At 44.1% G+C, this 21,006-nt stretch overlaps 1 protein-coding gene across 7 annotated transcripts in view; it reads right to left on the bottom strand.

The window, feature by feature from the left end:
• The window catches only part of GNPAT (glyceronephosphate O-acyltransferase), a 30,700-nt gene that overhangs the window by 8,600 nt on the left and 1,094 nt on the right, over positions 1–21,006 (bottom strand). For 4 of the 7 annotated variants that reach the window (XR_016388012.1, XR_016388011.1, XM_022553223.3 and 1 more), the window contains exons 2-9: positions 14,017–14,199; positions 8,661–8,837; positions 6,611–6,740; positions 3,408–3,535; positions 2,633–2,708; positions 2,231–2,382; positions 1,953–2,083; positions 270–493 (exon numbers count right to left, since the gene is read on the bottom strand). Coding sequence is in view for 2 of the 7 variants with exons in the window: in XM_022553223.3 (XP_022408931.1) it covers positions 270–493; positions 1,953–2,083; positions 2,231–2,382; positions 2,633–2,708; positions 3,408–3,535; positions 6,611–6,740; positions 8,661–8,837; positions 14,017–14,199 (1,201 nt within the window). In the remaining 5 variants the exon portion in view is untranslated. Of the gene's footprint in view, positions 1–269; positions 494–1,952; positions 2,084–2,230; positions 2,383–2,632; positions 2,709–3,407; positions 3,536–6,610; positions 6,741–8,660; positions 8,838–8,999; positions 10,016–14,016; positions 14,200–21,006 lie in introns of those variants that run through there. The other 3 variants (XR_016388014.1, XR_016388013.1, XR_016388015.1) reach the window with 3 other exon arrangements.

The following is a 21,006-nucleotide window of genomic DNA, read 5'->3' as shown; positions in this document are numbered from 1 at the left end:
CACTCTGCTAGGAAGCAAGGGAGGGTGTTCTGGTCCTCTGTCTACTCAGAGCCTCCTAGGGAGAAATGACGTGTAAACAATTATTCTCAAATAATTGATATGCTACGTTCAATGTCCTAGAGTGATAAAAACAGATTAGGCTTGCTTTCCCTGAGCAATGCTTTGCTTAAAGTCCTATATGGGTTTTTTTTCACGTCTAGGCTACAACTTTTCCAAATTAAGAAATAAAAAAAGCAAGCATTATCACCACATATGTCCCACATACATACCAGGCCAAGTGAGAAACCCCCCGAAGGCCTGGGCTAAGCCTTTCAGCCATAAGGTCTTTTCCAATAGGGCATCAAAGTCCATGGATGGCCGGTTCTGAAGCAGAACAGTAACTATTAGTGGCCACGGGCTCAGAACCAGGTTTTGAATTTGCAGGAGTTGCATTTTGTAGGCAACTTCAGTGACAAAGGCATGCATGTCCTCCGACTGTTTCTGAGGAATATATCTAAAAGGAAGAATACAGAACAACCAATTACAGTTCTGCTACTTAGACAATGTGAGTGGAGAAGGGAATGGGAGAAGACAGACCCTTTAGAAGGTTTCTCATACTTTCTGCCAACTGAACTCTCTCAGGTCACGCTGCAAAAATATACTTTCACTTTACTAGAGTGGGATCTGTCCATTCGTCTCCGGGCTATGCTCTGAGGTGATTAAAAATACTCAAGGCAAGAGGGTTGGTTCTATTATCCCTGGTTCCAGGCCAAAGCAAACAGACAAAAAACACTTGCTGCTGCTTTGTCAGTGGGCTATATCACTTCTTCTGTGAAAACCGATGCCTCTTCCCGCGGACTGAACTGCTCTGTCTCCTGAGAATCCACAGGACTTTGAACATGTCTCTTGTAGAACGCACCTAACAGGTGATGATATGATATGTATGGCAACTGCTCATGCCTGTACCGACAGGCTGTACCGTTGGCCTGACTGCTACACCGCCCTTCTGAGAAGCTTCAGGGCACCTGCTAGGCACTGTCTCGGTCCTTGCCTGACAGAGTCCTCATGCGTGGATCACCCAGCGTTGAGTCAGATGATATCCAGAACCTACCCAGAGCTGGCTGGAGCAAGGATACATGCATAGGACCTAACAGCAGGCACATAAGGTGGCTTAGCGTGAAAGCTGTAGCCAATGAGGACTCCCTGGTAATGGATACAACTGGCCAATTTGAGATGGACCAAGTGAAAGCTTGTGGCTGCAGAAAGCTAACATCTGCCTCTGACAGCTGATGAAGCTGCGAGCGAGGCTGCCAGCTGCCGTGGGACCACTGGCGCTACAGATAAATTATGAATGATGCTGCAGTCACGGAAGCCTGGCTGGGCAGGCGATTCGTCTCCTTTACTCCTGCGGGTGTATTTCTCTACATTAAGAAAACCCAAATGTGTATCTGTACCTGCATGCTGAAAGAGGCTAACACATTTCCTTGCCCACAAAACTATAACCTTCTTGAGAACAGGGACTCACTCCCATTCACTATTATTAAACAATCCTTTCTAGGATCAAAAACAATACTTAGTAGATACTTTGGCTGGCCTACCAATAGTGCTCAACAATTCCCATACATGCACTTGTTAACAACGGCTTATTTCTTCACACTTTTAAGTCAGTAGGGTACTAGGGAGGGAGCCTGGGGAGAAGGAATCAAAAGAAGCATCTGTTACTTTGAGAGCAGGCAATGGGTTCTGTGTTTTGTTTTGTTTGTTTGAGCACTGTCTGGCTTTGCATGTTTAATGTATACAGCCTGCAGTTAAGTGTCCGGCGAACATATTAATTGAAGCTTTCTGCTTCTCCGGGGTGTGATCTCAGATAACCAAGTTTCAGTGCTAGAAGTGGCCAACTCAAGAATCACAGTTTACACTTTCAGATATTCATCCCTGTTTCTATGTCAGTTATGAAAACACAGGCCTTGCACCTTGGAACCAAGTTATATGGGCTCCGACCCATCCTCCCAGCTGCCAGAGATCGAAGTGACACAGGGTCTCCGAAGTACACATGAATGTTTCCAAACTTTTCAGAGAGAATCCTCCTGGCTTTCAACAATCCCTGAGAGTATCACAACAGGGGAAAAGAAAACAGGAATACATTCAGAAATCAGTTGGTGTATAAAGTACATCATAAATAAATATAAATTTAAAGAAGTTTAATTTCTTTAAATTCCAGTACGATCAAGCTTGGCTAGCCTTTACGTACAGTTGTAGATTCTTTCGGCTTAGGAACCCCTAGGAGCTCATAAGCATACAGAGTTTCTTCCAATATCCTATCGTAACTGATGCTGATCGGAACAAGGTAGGTATCAAAAACTTCTCTTTTAAAAAACGGTTCCATCACAATATTCAGAAGACCTGTAAACGTGCGGAGAAATGACTGTTCAAACATTGAAAGGGAAAGCAAACAAGGCTGCAGGAAGATACCAGAAGTATACATTATACACCAAGCCCATAAATATAAACAGTTGACCTTAAAGAAACAGTTACACTTATGAAGTAAAGAACATCTTGCAAAAAACGTGTCAAGTTCTATTTAGCAGCTACGATGACACCACGCCTGAAGCCTCTGGGTTTGTGTTTTTCCTTCAGTCTGTAAGGAACCTACCAAATTTTGGAGTCAGTGTCTTGGCGGAGCGGCTTCTTGTCCCTTCGAGGAAAAATTCAACAGGAGCATAACCATTCTGTAAAGAGAAAACACAAACCAACAAAACAAACACAAAACCCATTGCCTACTCTCAAAGTGATAAATGCTTCTTTTGATTCCTTTTCCTGAGTTCCCTCCCCAGCCCTCCGAGCAAACACCGCTCACAGTGAAACTTAGACAAGAGAGTCACACAGAGGAAACAGATTGCGGAGGTTATGCACATTCCTCGAGGGGGAGAAACCAGCTAAGCAGTCCATTCAGAAGTTACGAATTTAGGGCTCCCCTGGTGGGGCCGTGGATAAGAATCCGCCTGCCAATGCAGGGGACACAGGTTCGAGCCCTGGTCCGGGAAGATCCCACATGCCACGCAGCAACTAAGCCCGTGTGCTGTAACTACTGAGCCTGCGCTCTACAGCCCGTGAGCCACAACTACTGAAGCCCGCACGCCTACAGCCCGTGCTCTGCGATGAGAGAAGCCACTGCAACGAGAAGCCCGCGCACCGCAACGAAGAGCAGCCCCCGCCCGCCGCAACTAAAAAGAAGGCCCAGGCGCAGCAACGAAAACCCAACGCAGCCCAAAATAACTAACTAAATAAATTTATATTAAAAAAGTCTCTATTGCAACAAAAGAAAAAACAAAAAAGAAGAAAAAGTCACGAATTTAAGTAAGATCTTAGAGCAAACTTCAGTGAAAAGAAAACACAGCTTGCAAGTAGTCGGTAATTATTTGCATTACCCGTAACATAGTTTTCACATATTCAGAGAACACCGCCCAGTAGAGCTGATCGCCACCGAAGGTCCGCCGCATGAAGAACGCCCCCGACATTCGCAGCAGCTCACCAACCATCTTCATTCCTAGGAAGTCTATGAAAGAAACAACGGTTAATGTTGATTTGCAGACCTTGAAGCTTTCTATGAATATCTCAACTCAGATTCTATTAAGATAGATTTCATGTATGTAAGACACCCCTAATCTTAAGAAGAAGCATCTAATGGAATTAAGGAAAGAAGGGACTCTGTCGGCAGGTGCTGGCTGGGAGGCTACCTTGTGCACCCCACTCCCCATGCACCTCTGCATTTACAACCAGACCAGCTAGAGGTGGGGCAGCAGCAGGCAATGGGACAGCCTCAACTATGCCACCATGCCAACTTCCTTAGTCAGCAGTGCCGCTGACCTCAGTGACAGATCAACATATATCCTCCCTGCTCTGCACAGTCAGGCCAAACTAGCTCTCACCTTTCCTTTTTAACCATCAGGTGAAAATACCACTCTTCTTTTAGTGGCACAGATTAGAAAAGAAAAGCAAGTCCAGAATGAGAGAAAGAGTTCTACCATCTGTTTTAAAACAGTTCTTTCCATTTTTCCCTAATTTTCAAATAACTTCCTCACGCGTCTATATAGATGGAAATGCTTTCAAAGTGCTTAAGGTCCCGGCAGTTTCTACTTTACTGTTTACTGTATCCATTAGCAAAGGTGCAGGCTTGAACCCCAGCTTTCCTGGCTAGCTTATAAAGGAGATGATGAACAATTTATTTGCCTTAGCAATCCTACTTTTTTGGAATCAATCCTACAGAAATAAAAGCACTAATATGAAAATATATTGAAAGCTTGTTTGTAACAGCAAAACTACCACATTATGATATACACTCCTGAATATTATATAGCAGTAAAAATGTTAGACATGAAGTTGGAACCTTACCAAAAAAAATCACACCACATACAAAGATTAACTCAAAATGGATCAAGGACCTAAATATAAGACCCAAGACAATAAAACTCTTAGAAGAAAATATAGGGGAAAAACTTCATGACACTGGATTTGGCAATAATTTCTTGGATATGACACCAAAAGCACAGAAGATAAAAGAAACAACAGATAAACTGGACTACAGCTGTCCCTGGGGTTGGGGGGAGTCTGTGGAGCATTAGTTCCAGGACTCTCCATGGATACCAAAACACCTGGATGTTCGAGTCCTTTATATAAAAGGGCAGAGTATTTGTATATCACCTAGCACATCCTCATACACTTTAAATCATCTCCAGATTACTTATAATACAAGTGCTATGTAAACAGTTGTAAATACAATGTAACTGCTATGTAAATAGTTTCCTGTGAATGGCAAATTCAAGTATTGCTTTTTGGAACTTTCTGGAGTTTTTTTTCCTGAATGTTTTTGATCAATGGTTGCTTGAATCCATGGATGCGGAACCCGTGGATACAGAGGGCCTACTGTATACCAAAATTAAAAACTTCTGCTCATCAAATGATACAATCAACAGAGTGAAGTGGGAGACAATATTTACAAATCACATATCTGATAAGGGGTTAATATCCAGAACATATAAAGAACTCCTTCAATTCAACGACAAAGAAAACAAACAACCAAAAGGACTTGAATACTCCTCTGAAGGAGATATAGAATTGGCCAACAAGCACATGAAAAGATGCTCAACACCACTAATCACCAGGGAAATGCAAATCAAGCGCACGATGAGCTGCCACTTCACACCCATTAGGGTGGCTATTATTAAAAACAGAAAAACAAAAAACCTAAAAAAACAGAAAATAACAAGTGTTGGAGAGGATGTGGAGAAACTGAACCCTTGTGCCCTGCTGGTGGGAGTGTAACATGGTGCAGTGACTGCGTGTGGAAAACAGTATGGCAGTTCCTCAAAAAATTAAAAATAAAATTACCATCTAACCCAGCAATTCTACTTCTGGGTGTATACCTGGAAGAACTGAAAGCAGAGACTCAAACAGGTATTTGTTCACCTATGCTCACTGCAGCACTAATCACAAAAGCCAAAAAGTGGAAGCAACCCAAGTGTCCAGGGATGGATCAATGCATCAACAAACTACGGTATATACATACAGTGGACTATTATTCAGCCTTAAAAAAGGGAAAATTCCGACAGACACTACAATATGGATGAACCCTGAGGACGTTACGCTGAGTGAAATAAGCCAGCAACAGAAGGACAAATCCTGTTTGACTCCATCTACAGGAGGTATCTGGAGCCGTCAGATTCACAGAAATAGAAAGGAGAGTGCTGGGTGCCAGGGGCTGGAGGGAGAACAGAATGAGGAGTTAAGTGTTTAATGGGGACAGAATTTCAGTTTTGCAAGGTGAAAAGACTTCTGTGGATGGATGACAGTACAACAATGTGAACTTAATTCTACTGAATGTGCACTTAAAACTGCTGAAGATGGTAAATTTTATGTTTTGTGCATTTTACCACAATTGAAAAACATGTTAAAAGAATTTAGATCTATTTATTGACCTACAGAGATAGCCACTGATATATTACCAAATAAAAATAACAACAGCAGGTAATACATCGAGGTCGTATAATCTCATTTTTCAACCTGAACCAAAAACCCTATGTGCATATATGCTTGCTGATGTCTGGGTAGGCACAGTAAAGCACCGTGCAGAGGACAGAATCCAACCTATTAAACACTGGGACTTGTAGAAAGAAGGGAGAGGGACTTCCCTGGTGGCACAGTGGTCGGGAATCCACCTGCCAATGCAGGGGCACGGGTTGGAGCCCTTGTCTGGGAAGATCCCACGTGCTGCGGAGCAGCTAAGCCCGTGCGCCACAACTACTGAGCCTGCGTGCCACAACTACTGAAGCTCGCGTGCCTAGAGCCTGTGCCCTGCAACAAGAGAAGCCACCGCCATGAGAAGCCTGCGCACCGCAACAAAGAGCAGCCCCCACTCACCCCAACTAGAGAAAGCCCGCGCGCAGCAACCAAGACCCAGCACAGCCAAAAATAAATAAATAAATAAATAAATAAATAAAAGAAAGAAAGAAAGAAAGAAAGGAGGGAGAAGCTATTCTCATCATTTTCCTCAAATAACCTCGGCACTGTTAAAATCATTCCCGTGAATGCCTTAATTTTTACAATTAAAAAAAGGGAGAAAACCAATGCATACCCATTCCTGCTGCTATGACCGGCACAGGTAAGTCGTAGTTGTATAAAAGAAAAGACAGCATCAGAAAGTCAATGTAACTTCGATGACTGGGCAACAGAACAACAGGATGCTCCTGGATGGCTCGCTGTAGCTTTAAAACAAATGTTACACTTTGAATAATTTCAGCTTTCATATTATTAAAATCGTATCTTAAATCAGAAAACGGAAGAATGTGCGTATGCACAGAGGGAATACGAGTAATGCTTTTCTGTCTCCCGACCACGTGCACAAAACTTATTTCAGAGTTCTAGTTAAATAATCTCCCATAACGCAAGGACAGCAAAAATAAATTTTACGGATCATAATAATAATGGTGATGATCACTAACAGGTATTAGTTGAGAAGCAATATTAAGCATTTTACATGCATTGTTTAATACCACGTATTTGTACATAAGGCCTAAGCCTTAACTTCCTCGTTTGTGACATAGTCATGCCTCTAATACACGGTGGAGCTAGAACTGGATCTGTCAGTCTGAATTAAAAAGTCAACTGTCAGCCACTGCGCTAGACTGACTGGTAGTTTGTAGGAAGAGAAAACAAAACTTCTCTCAGGGAGATTTAAAAAAATTACAAATTGTTAGGACCAAGGAAAGGAATGGTATTTCTCTATTTATGCACTAGGTTCACTGTCAGGGAGAGTGGGCGCCTTGTAGCAGGGAGGGATGCATCCGAGCTTCCCGATCCATTCCTCGGGCTGTCAGTCTCAAAAATACCCACTGTGTCAACGTGTGTCTGTTTTCCTGAAATCTAAATACATAACCTACCGACAAACAAGACATAGCCAGCAACATCCCCCGTTCCCAACACTGTATCAAACGTTCTCCGACAGAGATGCAGACGCAAGTCAGCAATCTAGAAATCAGTCACAGCAGGAAGAAATACTTGGAAGCAAAGTAAATGACTGAATAAAAACAAAGCATTAAAAGGTATGAGGAGGAAGGCCGGTGAAGGTAAGAGCTTCCTAGTAAGAGAAAAAAGGTATTAAAAACAAATGAATAAAAATAATCTTCAGAGGGAAAGCTCTTACTTTCAGAAAAAAGTAAACAATTAAATGACAGGAGTGACAGAATTAGAAAAATCATTTGGCAATCATAAGAGTAATAACTGATTCAAGCAAAAAACATCAGTGGCTGTAAAAACGCATGGAGGAAAGTATGATGAAAAACAGGGTACTGAAGCATCCTTCAAGTCTCTTGTCCCAAGATACTTATTAATTACAGGGGCACAAAGAGTAACTCTACAGGGGCGAAGAGCCTGGCGAAGAGCACGGTAGCCAAGTGACGAACGTGACCATCACCAGGAACAGGCAAACGGAGGCCACATGCTTCTGGGCTGATACACTGACAAGGACACAACCTGAGCCTAATCGAGAAAACATCTCAAACCCAAATCAAGGGACACTAGAATATAACTGGCCTGATTTCTTCAAAAGTAATATCATGAAACACAAACAAGGCCTAAGTAATTGTTCTAGATTAAAAGAGTCTAAAGAGATATGGGAGCTGACTGTAACACACGATGCAGGACTTTCTTTTGCCTATACAGGACACAGCTGGGACAGCTGGTGAAACATGAATAAGATCTGTATTACCAGCACTGTGTCAATGTTAATTTGCTTATTTTGATAATTACACCATAAGAGAATGTCCTTGTTTATAGGGAAAACACACCAGAAAGGTGTGTGAGGAAAGGAAAGAGAACATGTTGTAGGGGAATCTTGGTGAAGAATATATAGAACTTCTTTGTACGACTTCTGTAACTCTATGAACATCTGACATTAGGTTAGTCTGTAAAGTCTGTAACTAAGTGACTAAGTTAGTTTGTCTGAAGCCTGCAGATCTGAAGGTAAAAGGAAAAAACACCCTGCAGAGAGGCGGAGTCTTTTCTGCTCAGGCTGGATGCCACCTGCTAACCAGGGCCTGCTCATCTAGTGCAAAGCGGGATGCCTTTGAGTTGAATAAATTGTGAGGGATTGAAGAAGAGATTGCTTTTCTACAAGCAATACTCACTTTCTGAATACCTTCTTCATTTACACACACTTTCGAGAAAATTTGTTTAAATATTTTGCTCAGGGCAAAGGCACAGAACCGAATGGCTCCCAGACGCAGTTTGTGGTTCATTTCATCCAGGATGCCACAGGCTTCCTCTCGCAGGACCTCGGCAGATTGAAGGGATTCCCTGGAAAGCTACAAGAAAAGGGAAAGCAGGGATAAATTCCTGGAAAAAAAAAAAAGTCAAAATTCTTTTTGCTCAAATCAGTAGGACCAGTTCCAAATGGACCAATGTTATTATATAACTCAAAATGGTATGTTCTCTTCTTAATTTAAATTGATATAGTTTAAGCTTACATCCAAATTCTCTAAAATAAGTTGTTGCTCAAGATCTAGTGTCTGAGAGCATACACTTAGTAGTTACTTTCAGTACATTGTTGCAGCTGTTTTTTTTAAAATTTATTTATTTGACTGATTGATTTTTGGCGCGTTGGGTCTTCGTTGCTGCACGCGGGCTTTCTCTAGTTGTGGCGAGCGGGGGCTGCTCTTTCTTGCGGTGCACGGGCTTCTCATTGCGGTGGCTTCTCTTGTTGCGGAGCATGGGCTCTAGGCACGCAGGCTCAGTAGTTGTGGCTTGCGGGGTCCACGGTGCAGGCTCAGTAGTTGTGGCGCACAGGCTTAGTTGCTCTGCGGCATGTGGGATCTTCTCTGAGCAGGGATCAAACCTGTGTCCCCTGCATTGGCAGGCAGATTCTTCACCACTGCACCACCAGGGAAGTCGCACAGCCTACACATCTGAGGAATCAGGATCAGAAGGGAAAGAGAGAACTGGAGCATTAAAAAGAAAGAATACATTGCCAGGAGAGGACCTTCCTCGAGACAGAAAATGCTCATGCCAGTTGGAGCCGGTTGAGAAGGCTGGGGAGTGGGAAAGCCAAGACCCCTGGGGACAGGAAGGACTTGGACAGGTGAAGAACACAGGTGAAAAGGCTGGTTTGTTCAGAAGGCACTGGAGGAAAGCAGAGAAGAAGACAATGGCCTGGCCTCTTATTCTGTGCACCTGGGCTTCTCATTTGCCCGACTGATTGCTGTCCCTACAGACCCCTCTCCCTGGAAACCTGAGAGAAGCAGCGGTCTTACAACTCCTTGTCCCCAGTGATGTCCCTCTTCAGTCTCTTCTCCATGTCACAAGCCTGAGCAGTCTCTTAAACGCAGAAGTCATCACATCCTTCCTTGGCTAAAGCCCCTTCAATGGCTGCTACTGCACTCTGCAAGATAAAGGCAGCCTCAGCTGGAGAAATGGCAGCAGGGATGGACGGAGGTAGACCAGCGCTATTTTTAGGAGGGTACATCATTTTCAGCAGAGCACATCAGCAGCTCTTAGTGCCTGGGAGCGTGTGAGAGGAAAGTAAGAAGCTGAAGACGGCATCCAGATTTTTGGTTTGAGCAACTAGCATATGTCGGGGGGGCATTCTTAGAGACAGGACAATCTGGGTGGGAGGGGGGAATACACACAGTACAGGGGTGCAGTGGATCCAAGACTTTGATGTAGACATCTTGAATGCTTTCGGAGTGCTTCTGGAATTTCCAAGTGGATACCCAATAAACTGTAAAAATATATGTATGAAACTCAAAAGAGATCTGGGCTGAAGCAATAGATACTAATTATCTATATTACTTATGATAATATATTATTTTTATATAGTAATATTATAATACGGAGATATTAGCATAAGGAAGGTACTTAAAATTCTGGCAATAAATAAAACTCCCAGTGAGTGGGTAGATAAGAAGGGGCTAGAACAAAATCTTGAGGAACTGCAGCATTTAAAGAGACAGGCAAAGGAAGAGAAGCCCATAAAGACAACTGGGAAATAATCAAAAAGATGTGGTGGGTAAGTGGGAGAGTGTGGTGTCCTGGAAAGGAGAGAGCATGTACCAAAAGCTATCCAGGATTTGAATGAGGCTGATTTTTGCCACGAGGAAGAAGGAGGTCATTCACCATCTTGGGAAGAGCTCCTACAGGGGGTTGGAAATCAGATTCCAGTGAGCTGAGCGGTACATGAAGGGTGAGAAAGTAGGGCAACAAGCATAGAAAACACAGCCAACTTCTTCAAAGAGCAGAGCAGAAGTGGGAAAGGAAGAGATGCGTAGTAAGTAGAGAAGGAATGTGGTCAAAGCAAGTCTAATTAAGTTGGAAGAGAAGTGAGCATGTTAAATGCTGATGGTAAAGAGCTGATAACAGGAAGAAGTTGAGACAACTGAGGGGACAGACGACAAGCAAAGTTCCCGAGGAGGAGGGGGGAGGTGGAATTCGGAGCAAAGGAGTAGGGTAGGGATTAAACTCGAACAGAAGGGGATCCCTGTTCCATTCTAGTAGGAGGGAAGAAGAAAATCACGGGTGTTAGATGCAGGTAAATTAGGAGCCTGATCTCAGAGAGCTGAAACAGCTCTCACTTATATAATGGCTTAAATTTTCTTTGTGAAGTAGGAAGAAAAGTCATCTGTCCAGAGTAAGCGGAGAAGGTAGGGTTGGAGGTTCAAGGAGAATGGGGCAACTGAAACTGCCATTTTGGAGAAAGGGAGAGAGTTTCCTAGGGAAACAATCAATGACTGGGTAACAAAGAGGGCCCAAGTGTGCTGCGTAATCAAGAATTTATAATAATTCCAATCTACCTCGATTATATGATTTTTCTCAGCAGTACGTTCAAGTCTGAAAAACACTGGCTTAAATCAGTCACACTTAACCTGGCTGTGCATTAGAATTACATGGGGAAACTTAAAAAAAAAAGAAGAAGAAAAGAGAAATGCCTGGGTCCTAACCTAGACCAATTACACCAGAATCTCTGGGGATAGGACCAAAGTATTTTTTTTCCATTCATTAATTCAAGAAATATTTATTAAATGTGTACTATGTGCTAGGCACCAGAAATACAGCAATTTAAAAAAGAAAGAGAGAGAACTTGACTTCACTTATTAAATAAGTTCAGTCAGACAAGGTTAATAGATTCCCCAAGATAGATCACAACAATACGATTAAGAGCATAGGTCATATGTCCGAATCAGAATAAAAGAGACAGCAAATAATAAAGATAACACATAATTTTCCTGGGAGCTCCCCGGTGGTCCAGTGGCTAGCGCTCCGCACTGTCAGTGTCTGGGCCCGGGTTCCGTCCCTGGTCCAGTGGCTAGGACACCACGCTGTCAGTGTCTGGGCCCGGGTTCCATCCCTGGTCCAGTGGCTAGGGCTCCCTCCGTGCTGTCAATGTCTGGGCCCGGGTTCCATCCCTGGTCCAGTGGCCAGGGCTCCCTCCGTGCTGTCAATGTCTGGGCCTGGGTTCCATCCCTGTCCAGTGGCTAGGACACCGCGCTGTCACTGTCTGGGGCCCGGGTTCCGTCCCTGGTCCAGTGGCTAGGACACCGCGCTGTCAGTGTCTGGGCCCGGGTTCCATCCCTGGTCCAGTGGCTAGGATACGGTGCTATCACTGTCCAGGGCCCGGGTTCCATCCCTGGTCCAGTGGCTAGGACACCGCGCTGTCAGTGTCTGGGCCCGGGTTCCATCCCCGTCCAGGGGCTAGGACACCGCGCTGTCACTGTCTGGGCCCGGGTTCCATCCCTGTCCAGGGGCTAGGACACCGTGCTGTCACTGTCTGGGCCTGGGTTCCATCCCTGGTCAGGGAACTAATATCCCGCAAGCCGTGTGACGCAGCCCCCAACCCCAGTGCCGCTGCAAAATGAAGAATCTTTCCAAGGCCACAAACCTGACTAACCTCCAGTGAAAAGTCAAAGAAGCAGGATCTCTCTGTGAACCTCAAGGCACAGGAGCACGACACGATAGAAGAGCCCGCCGTCGGGGAGCTCCGATCATGCCTGCCAAGGACCTCTATCTGGATGTCCTCAAATGACGTGTGCAAAACAGAGCACAGCTTCTCTCCTAAGCCCTCTTCTAAGTCCCTATCTCAGTGAATGGCTCTATCAGCCTTGATTCTTCCTTTCCTTCACTTCATTCACCCAACTGGTCATTTCTTAAATCTGACCATTTCTCTGTTTCTATAACCACTTACCAGTCCAGGGAGCTACGATCCTACAAAGGGATTGCTGCAGGAGCACCACACACAGCCTTCCCGTCTCCTTCAGCACAACGGTGTTTCTAAAACATAAACTGATCACGCCACACTGCAACCTGAACCCCTTCCATGGCTTTGCACTGTGTGTAGGATAAATCCAATTCCTTCAGACGGTTCACAAAGCCCTTCGCGACGTGGCCTGCTCTCCTCTCCAGCCCAGTTCCTGTCATCACCCTCCTCTGCTCTCTTCAGTCTTGGTTCCACTGAACACCTCTCAATACCACGAACACACATGCGCTCTTCGCCTTAAAATAAGCTGGTGGTTCCCAAATCTCACCACACTTTGGAATTGACTGGGCTTTTAAAAAACTTCGGATGCCTGGTTTCTCACTCCTGACATTATGATTTAATTGGTATGAGGGTGAGACGTAGGCACAGAGATTTTTAAAAGCTCCCAGAATAATTTTTTTTAAAAAAATTTATTTATTTTATTTTTTTATTTTTGGCTGTGTTGGGTTTTCATTGCTGTGCGCGGGCTTTCTCTAGTTGCGGTGAGTGGGGGCTACTCTTCGCTGCGGTGCACGGGCGTCTCATTGCGGTGGCTTCTCTTGTTGTGGAGCACGGGCTCTAGGTGCGCGGGCTTCAGTAGTTGTGGCACGCGGGCTCAGTAGTTGTGGCTCGCAGGCTCACTAGCTGTAGTGCACGGGCCCAGCTGCTCCGCGGCATGTGGGATCTTCCCAGACCAGGGCTCGAACCCGTGTCCCCTGCATTGGCAGGCGGATTCTTAACCACTGTGCCACCAGGGAAGCCCCTCCCCGAATAATTTTAATGTGCCACGAGGTTTGAAAACCACAGGGAAAAAGTTATTTGCCCTGCTAGAAACACTCTTCTTCACCCACTTCACCTGGAAAACCCCCAAACATCTTTCAGGCCTCATTTATAAAATCACTTCTCTAACTCCCTACACAAAATTAGTTGCTCTTATAACTAATTAATGCCCCTGTACACTGGCCTCCCATTAGCATGTCTTGTATCATATTTCACTGTAATTGCCGGCACAACTGTCATCATTCCCTATTAGACTATACACTTATGAGGTCAAGAACACTGCTCAACTAGCTATTAGGCAGCATGTCTAGCAAAGGGGCTAAGATGCATTATGGGTACAATAAACATTTGATGAATGTGCTGAATATAGCAAAATCTAAAAAGATACATTAAAAATAGCAAAATAAATTCATAGAATCAAGAAGAGAACTTGCTGACAATGAACAAATCTGGCTATGGCTGAAGAGGGAATCACTTACCTGTTTAATGACATAATGAATCTCTTCAGAATTGAGAACACTACATTTAATCTCACTTGGCTTGCAAGGAGTAATTCCCTTGTAGACAAGAGGTGTGTAGCATTTCATGGCAAATTTCAGGTCACTGACATGCCTCCTCTCCTCCAAAACATCTTCAAACTGATCCCACTTTTTGAGTTCCTTCTGTGGATGAGGCAAATGAAAGAAAGTAATGCACATGCTGTAAAACTACGTTGGTAAGGTTTCATCTTAGCCAAAATTTTTATTTTATGACATAGAACAAGAGCAGAGTGTTCTGATGTTAGGTTTTCACATAGCAAGAAAAAGAAATGTAGCTATTGGATTTCCCCGGTGGTTGAGAATCTGCCTGCCAATGCAGGGGACACGGGTTCGATCCCTGGTCTGGGAAGATCTCACATGCCACGGAGCAACTAAGCCCGCGCGCCACAACTACTGAGGCTGCGCTCTAGAGCCCGTGCTCCGCAACAAGAGAAGCCACCGCAATGAGAAGCACGCGCACCGCAACGAAGAGGAGCCTGCCACTCGCCACAACTAGAGAGAGCCCGTGCGCAGCAACAAAGACCCAACGCAGCCAAAAATAAAAATTAAAAGAAAAAGAATAGAATTACCAAAAAGAAAAAGAAATGTAGCTATTATTAGGATCAATGAATTGCTGTTGAATTATAATATTTTATTATCATATTTCTGATTGCTATCTTTATAAAGCCAGTGCCCCTTTATGAAAGTTAACAAACAGAGCAAAGGTGGGACATTAGGCTCTAGAGTAATCTGATCAACTTTACAGATTTCGTCAATCGCACCAATAAACTTGTTCTGTCTGCCTCTCTCACTTAGTTTTAAAAATTAAAGAGTACGTCAGAGTCAAGATTATGTCAAATCAAATAAAACGACATGGGTGCAAACTCAAGACCAAAGTGCTCCCATATAAGCTACTATGGTGCAGTCTGTATTTTGCTGTGTTACTTTCTTTTCTCCTTTCAACCGACTGAAATTCAGCTTCTATCCAACCAGCCCCCTAAAACTGCTCGTTATTAGGCTACCAACGACTTCTGAATTCTTAAAAGTTTGCTTTTCTGATGATAAAAGTAATAGTAGTAATAATAAGTACAGCTAACATGCGTCGTTGCTTCCTAAGCGTCAGGCACTGTCCTAAGAACTTTACCTATACGCAGGGGCAATCCTCACAACAAACCTGTGAGGGAGTTATCATCACTACCACGTTTCACAGTGGGGAGACCAGGGCACAGAGAAGTGAAATAACTCAGCCAAGGTCCCACAGCTCTCAGAGGACAGAGACATGATTCAAGCTGAAGCCTTATCGCTTCACAGACTCTGTCCCTAACCACTACCCTATACTACTCAGCATGCTAATTATGGAAGATTTGGAAACGTGGAAACATACAAGCAAAGATAAACTGCCCCCAGTGTTACACCCTGGGAATAACTACTCTTAACACTTACCAGTTCCCTTATTTTTTCCATTCATAGATATAAAAATACATATTTTTTAATTTAAAACATGGACCCTACGAAACATAGTTTATCTTGCCTTATCAACTGTATTCTGAAAACTTCCCTATATTAAATATTGTTTTAAAATATTTTAGTGGCTGCACCGTCACCTTTGTATTCCCTAATTGCTTAATGTAATGTTTTAATTACCAAAGTGATACATGTTCATTATAAAAATTGAGGAGATACAGAAAAGCACAAAGAAGAAAATTAAAATCAACTGTCTCCCAATGAGCCAGAGACCATTTCAGTGAATGCTTTTTTCTGTGCCTGTGAAAAGTCCCTCCCTCACCACACGTACATTTTGATTTGTCTCCTGATTTTCTTTTTACTTAATGTTATAAACACTCCTCCATTTAAGTTTCTCCCATGATATTACTTTTAATGTTGGATGTTTGGACTCTTTTTTTCATTCATTGCTACTATAAAAAGTGTAACAGACATTAATATTTCTTTCAAATCTAATCATTAGACCATGGCCTCTTTCAAGTCTTCGTTCCTCCTAGACCTCCACACCGTGGGACACCGTTCTCAAGCACTCCCTCCTTTCATTACCTACAACTATTCTGAAATGTTCCTACTGTGGTTTTTAATTCATGACTCCGTCACAGCAAAAAGCCCACCTCATTTCTCTAATCCAGAGATTCTCAACCTGGGGGAAATTTTCCTCCCCCAATTACAAATACGTCTTCCTTCCTCCCACTTCCTTTAGTATATGTTAACATCTCCATCCCTCCTTTCTTCACTCCACACAGTGCTGAGTACTCTCACCTGCTCAACTGGTTTCAAATATTTAGGCTTCTGAATCCCTTGCCCTGTCCTCCTCTCGCATCCAGCTTTCCCAAAACTGAACTCATCTCTCCTCTGCACAATCCTACAAGCTGATTACTTTCCTGAAATCTCAATCAATAACCCCACACCATCTACATCCCTGTGTTTACATCATTCTAGACCTTTCCTCCCTCACCCCTTACATGCCATCCGTTCCATCCTGCTAACACGGCCTTTAAGGATCCATCACGTCTACTCCTCGTTCACATGTCCAGCCTGTGCTCTTTATCACGACAGCCTCCTCACTGGTCTCCTTGCCTATGTTTTGTCCCTTTGAATCAGTCTTCCATGCCACCATGTGCCCTTTTTAAAACACAATTCTGGCTTAAAATATTTACATGATACCCCTCACCTCCTTCAGAACAAGACCTAAGCCACTCTGGTGTCATATGAGAACCTCTATGACCTGGCTTTTCCTTCCCACCACACTCATGGTCCACTCAACAGTGAGTGATTTGATTTCCCCAACACAGTCCCTCGTTGATATGCCTTTGGGCCTTTGCACGTGTCCATCTCTGCCTGGAATGCCCTTCTGTTCCTGTCACCCTTGCCTTGGCATCACTCTGCTGGGACAGCTCTCCTTGAGTTCCCCTGATGGAATTACTCTCCCTTCCTCATCAGGACTTCGTTACCTTCTACATACGTCTATTGTGGTATGTGTCCCATAACATGTAATCGTTTGCATGTCTGTCTCCCTACTAAAATGCAATTACCTTGAGGGCAGGACGGTTTGTGTCCTCTTTGTATTTCCATCATCTAGCTGTGTTTGGAATATAGCACAATTGATCAATAACTGATGGACTACATGTTAAGGTAATAAAAAAACCCAGGAAAACTGAGGCCACCATTAGGGCACAACGAGAATACAGATAGAAGCAAAGGACATTTTTAAGGAGCTTAAGTATAAAAGGGTAGCATGTAAAACGTGTGAAATACGCAAACATGAACATTTTTATGCCTACATATATAAGTATAGAGAATATATGAGGAGAAAATATTCGAGCTTGGAATTCTGGTGTAAAACTGCAGTCGCTGTAACATATCGCATACTCCTGCTTATAAGGCTGAAGAACCTCAAATTTCACAGTTCTCATTAATGAAGTAATAGCGTAAGTTACACAGGCTCAGACTTGGTAGAATGCCACAAATTACCATTATAAATGATATAATTTTAGGGACAAAAAAGATTTCAGAGACTTCCCATTTAGCCGTCCTGGGTGTGGGAACAGAAAAGGATCAGAATCAGCTGGGGAGGTGTCTGTGGTGTGGAGGGGGTGCGGGGGGAGAGAAAGAGAGAGCAGAAGGGGAGGAAAGAGGAAAGGGGGAGAGGGGAGGGAGGGCGTCCTCAGAACAAGAACCTGCGAGGCAGAACAGCACGTATGTGACCTCTGAAAACCTCACCAGCTGTGACCATCTGCAATCCTTCCACGGTTCTGTTAACTGCACGATCGAGCCCACACTTCTTAACACACGAGCCAGCTATACAAAGACCTAGTTGCCTCAACAAGCTATGACATCTCACGGCTCCCGCAGCTTCGTTCAAGTCACCTCTAAGAATGGCATTCCTATCAAACACCGGAGCATCTGTTATATGCATGCTATTGTGGTATATGTTGGGGATGTGCCTTGTCTAACCAAGACAGACACAGCCTCTTTTGTCCGTAACCCTGTGCATGGTGGTACCAGTTGTTGAGACAGGGCACTTACAAATGGCCGTTCGCCACCGTTCACCTGGAAGACCCTCGGCCATCAACCACAGCTTCTGTACACCTCCTCTGTGTACCATGTCCAGATTCTCCCTTTAACGCAGGACCAAAACGGTCATCTTCTCCGCTAAGTCTTCAGGGAATCCTCATTACATTTTCATCTAGAATACTTCAATTCTCCCCTACAAGATTGTGAGCTTCCTGTCATGTATCTTACACATTTTTGTATTCCCAGTCCTTCAATCATTGTTTGTGGAATGAAAAAATAAATTACTAAATGAAGCCACTTCTTCAGCCCTGTTGATGACAGCTCTCCAATATTCACAGTCTAAAGCTCAAACTTCTCCCAATCTGGTCTAACTCAATGTCTAATCCAGTGGTTTTTAACCCAGGCTTCACATTAAAATAACTCGGGGAACTTAAAATATTGATGCCCGGGCCCCCCTAAAGATTCTTGATTAATTTGGTCTGGGAGTGGTACCTGGGTTATCAAAAGTACTTTTGAAAGTACTCTAAGTGATTCCTACATGCAGCCAGGGTTGAGCGTTACTGCTCATTAACTGGCATTCCCTACGCCATGCTGGAGAAGTATTTACCATCATAAAATAAATACTCACCCAGGAGCACGATACAATGAGGAGGCCAAGTGAGAAGAATGACGTGAAGGATTTTCCCCCTATCTTACTTTGCAGAGTGGGCCTCTCCTTATTGCTAGTTAAACAGGCCTCTCCTTGTACCTCCCTTTCAACTGCTCTGGTGGATCCATTCATTCAACAGTTACTGACAGCCCCAAACGTACCAGGCACTATTCTACAGGCTAAGAACACAGCATGAACAAGGTGGACAAGGAACCCTGAGGGAGCTGAAGGAAAGATGGACAACAAATAAACAAGGTAAGTTCACTTAGGGATGCCACCAGTAGCATGCCGGTAATGTGCAACTATGGGAGAGCCCTGATTTATAGCATCTGCCAGTTTCTGGGGTATACACGCTCCCACCGTGGCAGATTTCAAGCTACCAATACGACCTCACTGAATGTGGAGCTGGGAGGAGATGCAAGGAGCCACCGTTCTCTAGGATTTCCACCTTACAGCGTGACAGATGGAAATAACTTCAAGAGCATGGATAACAGGAAAATTTAGTAAAATAATTAGGAAGTGCTGAGTTCTGAGTATTCTTTTTTTTTTTTTTTTTTTTGCGGTACGCAGGCCTCTCACTGTTGTGGCCTCTCCCGTTGCGGAGCACAGGCTCCGAACGCGCAGGCTCAGCGGCCATGGCTCAGGGGCCCAGCCGCTCCGCGGCACGTGGTATCCTCCCGGACCGGGGCACGAACCCGCGTCCCCTGCATCGGCAGGCGGACTCTCAACCACTGCGCCACCAGGGAAGCCCCTCCTCTTCCTCTTTATCAGTGAAAGGCATCCGCCCAGTTGCCAGATCGCAGAGACGGGAGTCAACTTCAGACTGCGGCCTCTTCCTTAGCTACCACATTCAACTGTCCTGAATACCACACAAACTCACCCGTCTCCCTCCTCCCCAGACTCACGGCCACTGCCTCACTGCAGGCTTTCGTCACCTCCCTGGATTACTGCAACAGCGTCCTAACTGACCTCCACGCTTCAGATTCCTCCGGTATCAGATTCCTTTCTCCAACGAATTCCCTTTCTACAGCCTCTGCTTAAGTATCAATAATAGAGGTTACCCACATAATCATGCCAGAAACCTAGTAGTCTTCTTAGACTTTCAAAAATACAAATCCGATCATCCTTAAATGGTGTCCCATAGAATGAAGATTTTATCCTGAAGGGCGTTTAAACATATAAAATTGCTTTAGGAAATATCCCCTGCCTACTTCCTTAGTTTCGTTTCTCACGTCCCCTTTATTCTACGCTTCCCTATCTTGGTTCCCCCACACGTGCCAAGGAGTGGTCTTCTTACACTGATGCCTACGACAGTCTTCCTCTCCCTCACCTCCCATTCATACCTCAAAATCTCAACTCAGGTGTCACATTCTCTGAGAAGCCTTCTCCAAGTCCCCAGACAGGTCAGGCGCTCCTTCTCAGCCCTCCCACAATATACTGTGTACGCTTCAATCACTGGGCTTATCTCACTTAGCTGCGATTACTCCTTTATTCTCATGACATCCTTTGAGGTCCTTAAAGGCAAGGGCTGGATCTTTAACCTCCATATCTTACACACTGAGAATACTGACTACTGAACACTGTAAGTACCTGCAATCAGCAGTATCTTAAATATCTCCAAGACTAGATTAGAGTATTGCACAATAAGAGTGTGGCCGAGGAATGAAATAAGGACAGTCTGAAACAGTAAGAAAAAGTTCAGGTTAACATGAAAGTTAAAAGACTGCCATCACAAGAGGAGTGAGGGCGGCTGTCCAGCTTCAGAAGCAGTAACGGCTTACATGCAATTAACTGCTTTAGTTTTTCACGTGAAAAAGGTGACCAAAGTCTTATCATTGGTGAATGGGGCAATAAAAAACCAACTCTTTCCTTTAATACACACGTGGAAAATTGCTGTAATTCACAAACCACTTGAGGGCTGAAAAAAACTACCCATGGGAAGTCAGAGCTACACAGCAACCCTCTTTCCCCACGTTTTGAGGTTGAACTATTTCACCACTGCACTGTGCGGTGAGGTCAACGAAGAGAGAGGTCCAAGTGATAAACCTTGGGAAAGTGGGCAATTAGCAGCCATCATAAGCCCAGAGCTCTTGACAGCAAGGGAACAGAAGTTTCCCCATGCTCCACTGGTCTCCCAATTTGAAGGTAGCCATAGGTATATACATTCTTTTCTGAAACTGAACTTTTTGTTTATCTTGCTCTTGTGTTTCCCTGTTATGACCCTCCTACATAAATTAACAGTATATTTAAGCCAGAACACTGGTAACATGACTTTAAAATGC

Source organism: Delphinapterus leucas, chromosome 16 (genome assembly GCF_059928025.1).
Source record: "Delphinapterus leucas isolate spDelLeu-1000000601 "Yukka" chromosome 16, BTC_Dleu_Yukka2, whole genome shotgun sequence".
In the NCBI taxonomy this organism is placed as follows: domain Eukaryota; kingdom Metazoa; phylum Chordata; class Mammalia; order Artiodactyla; family Monodontidae; genus Delphinapterus; species Delphinapterus leucas.
Note: the sequence above shows the minus strand (reverse complement) of the source record. Positions and strands in the feature narration are given on the sequence as shown.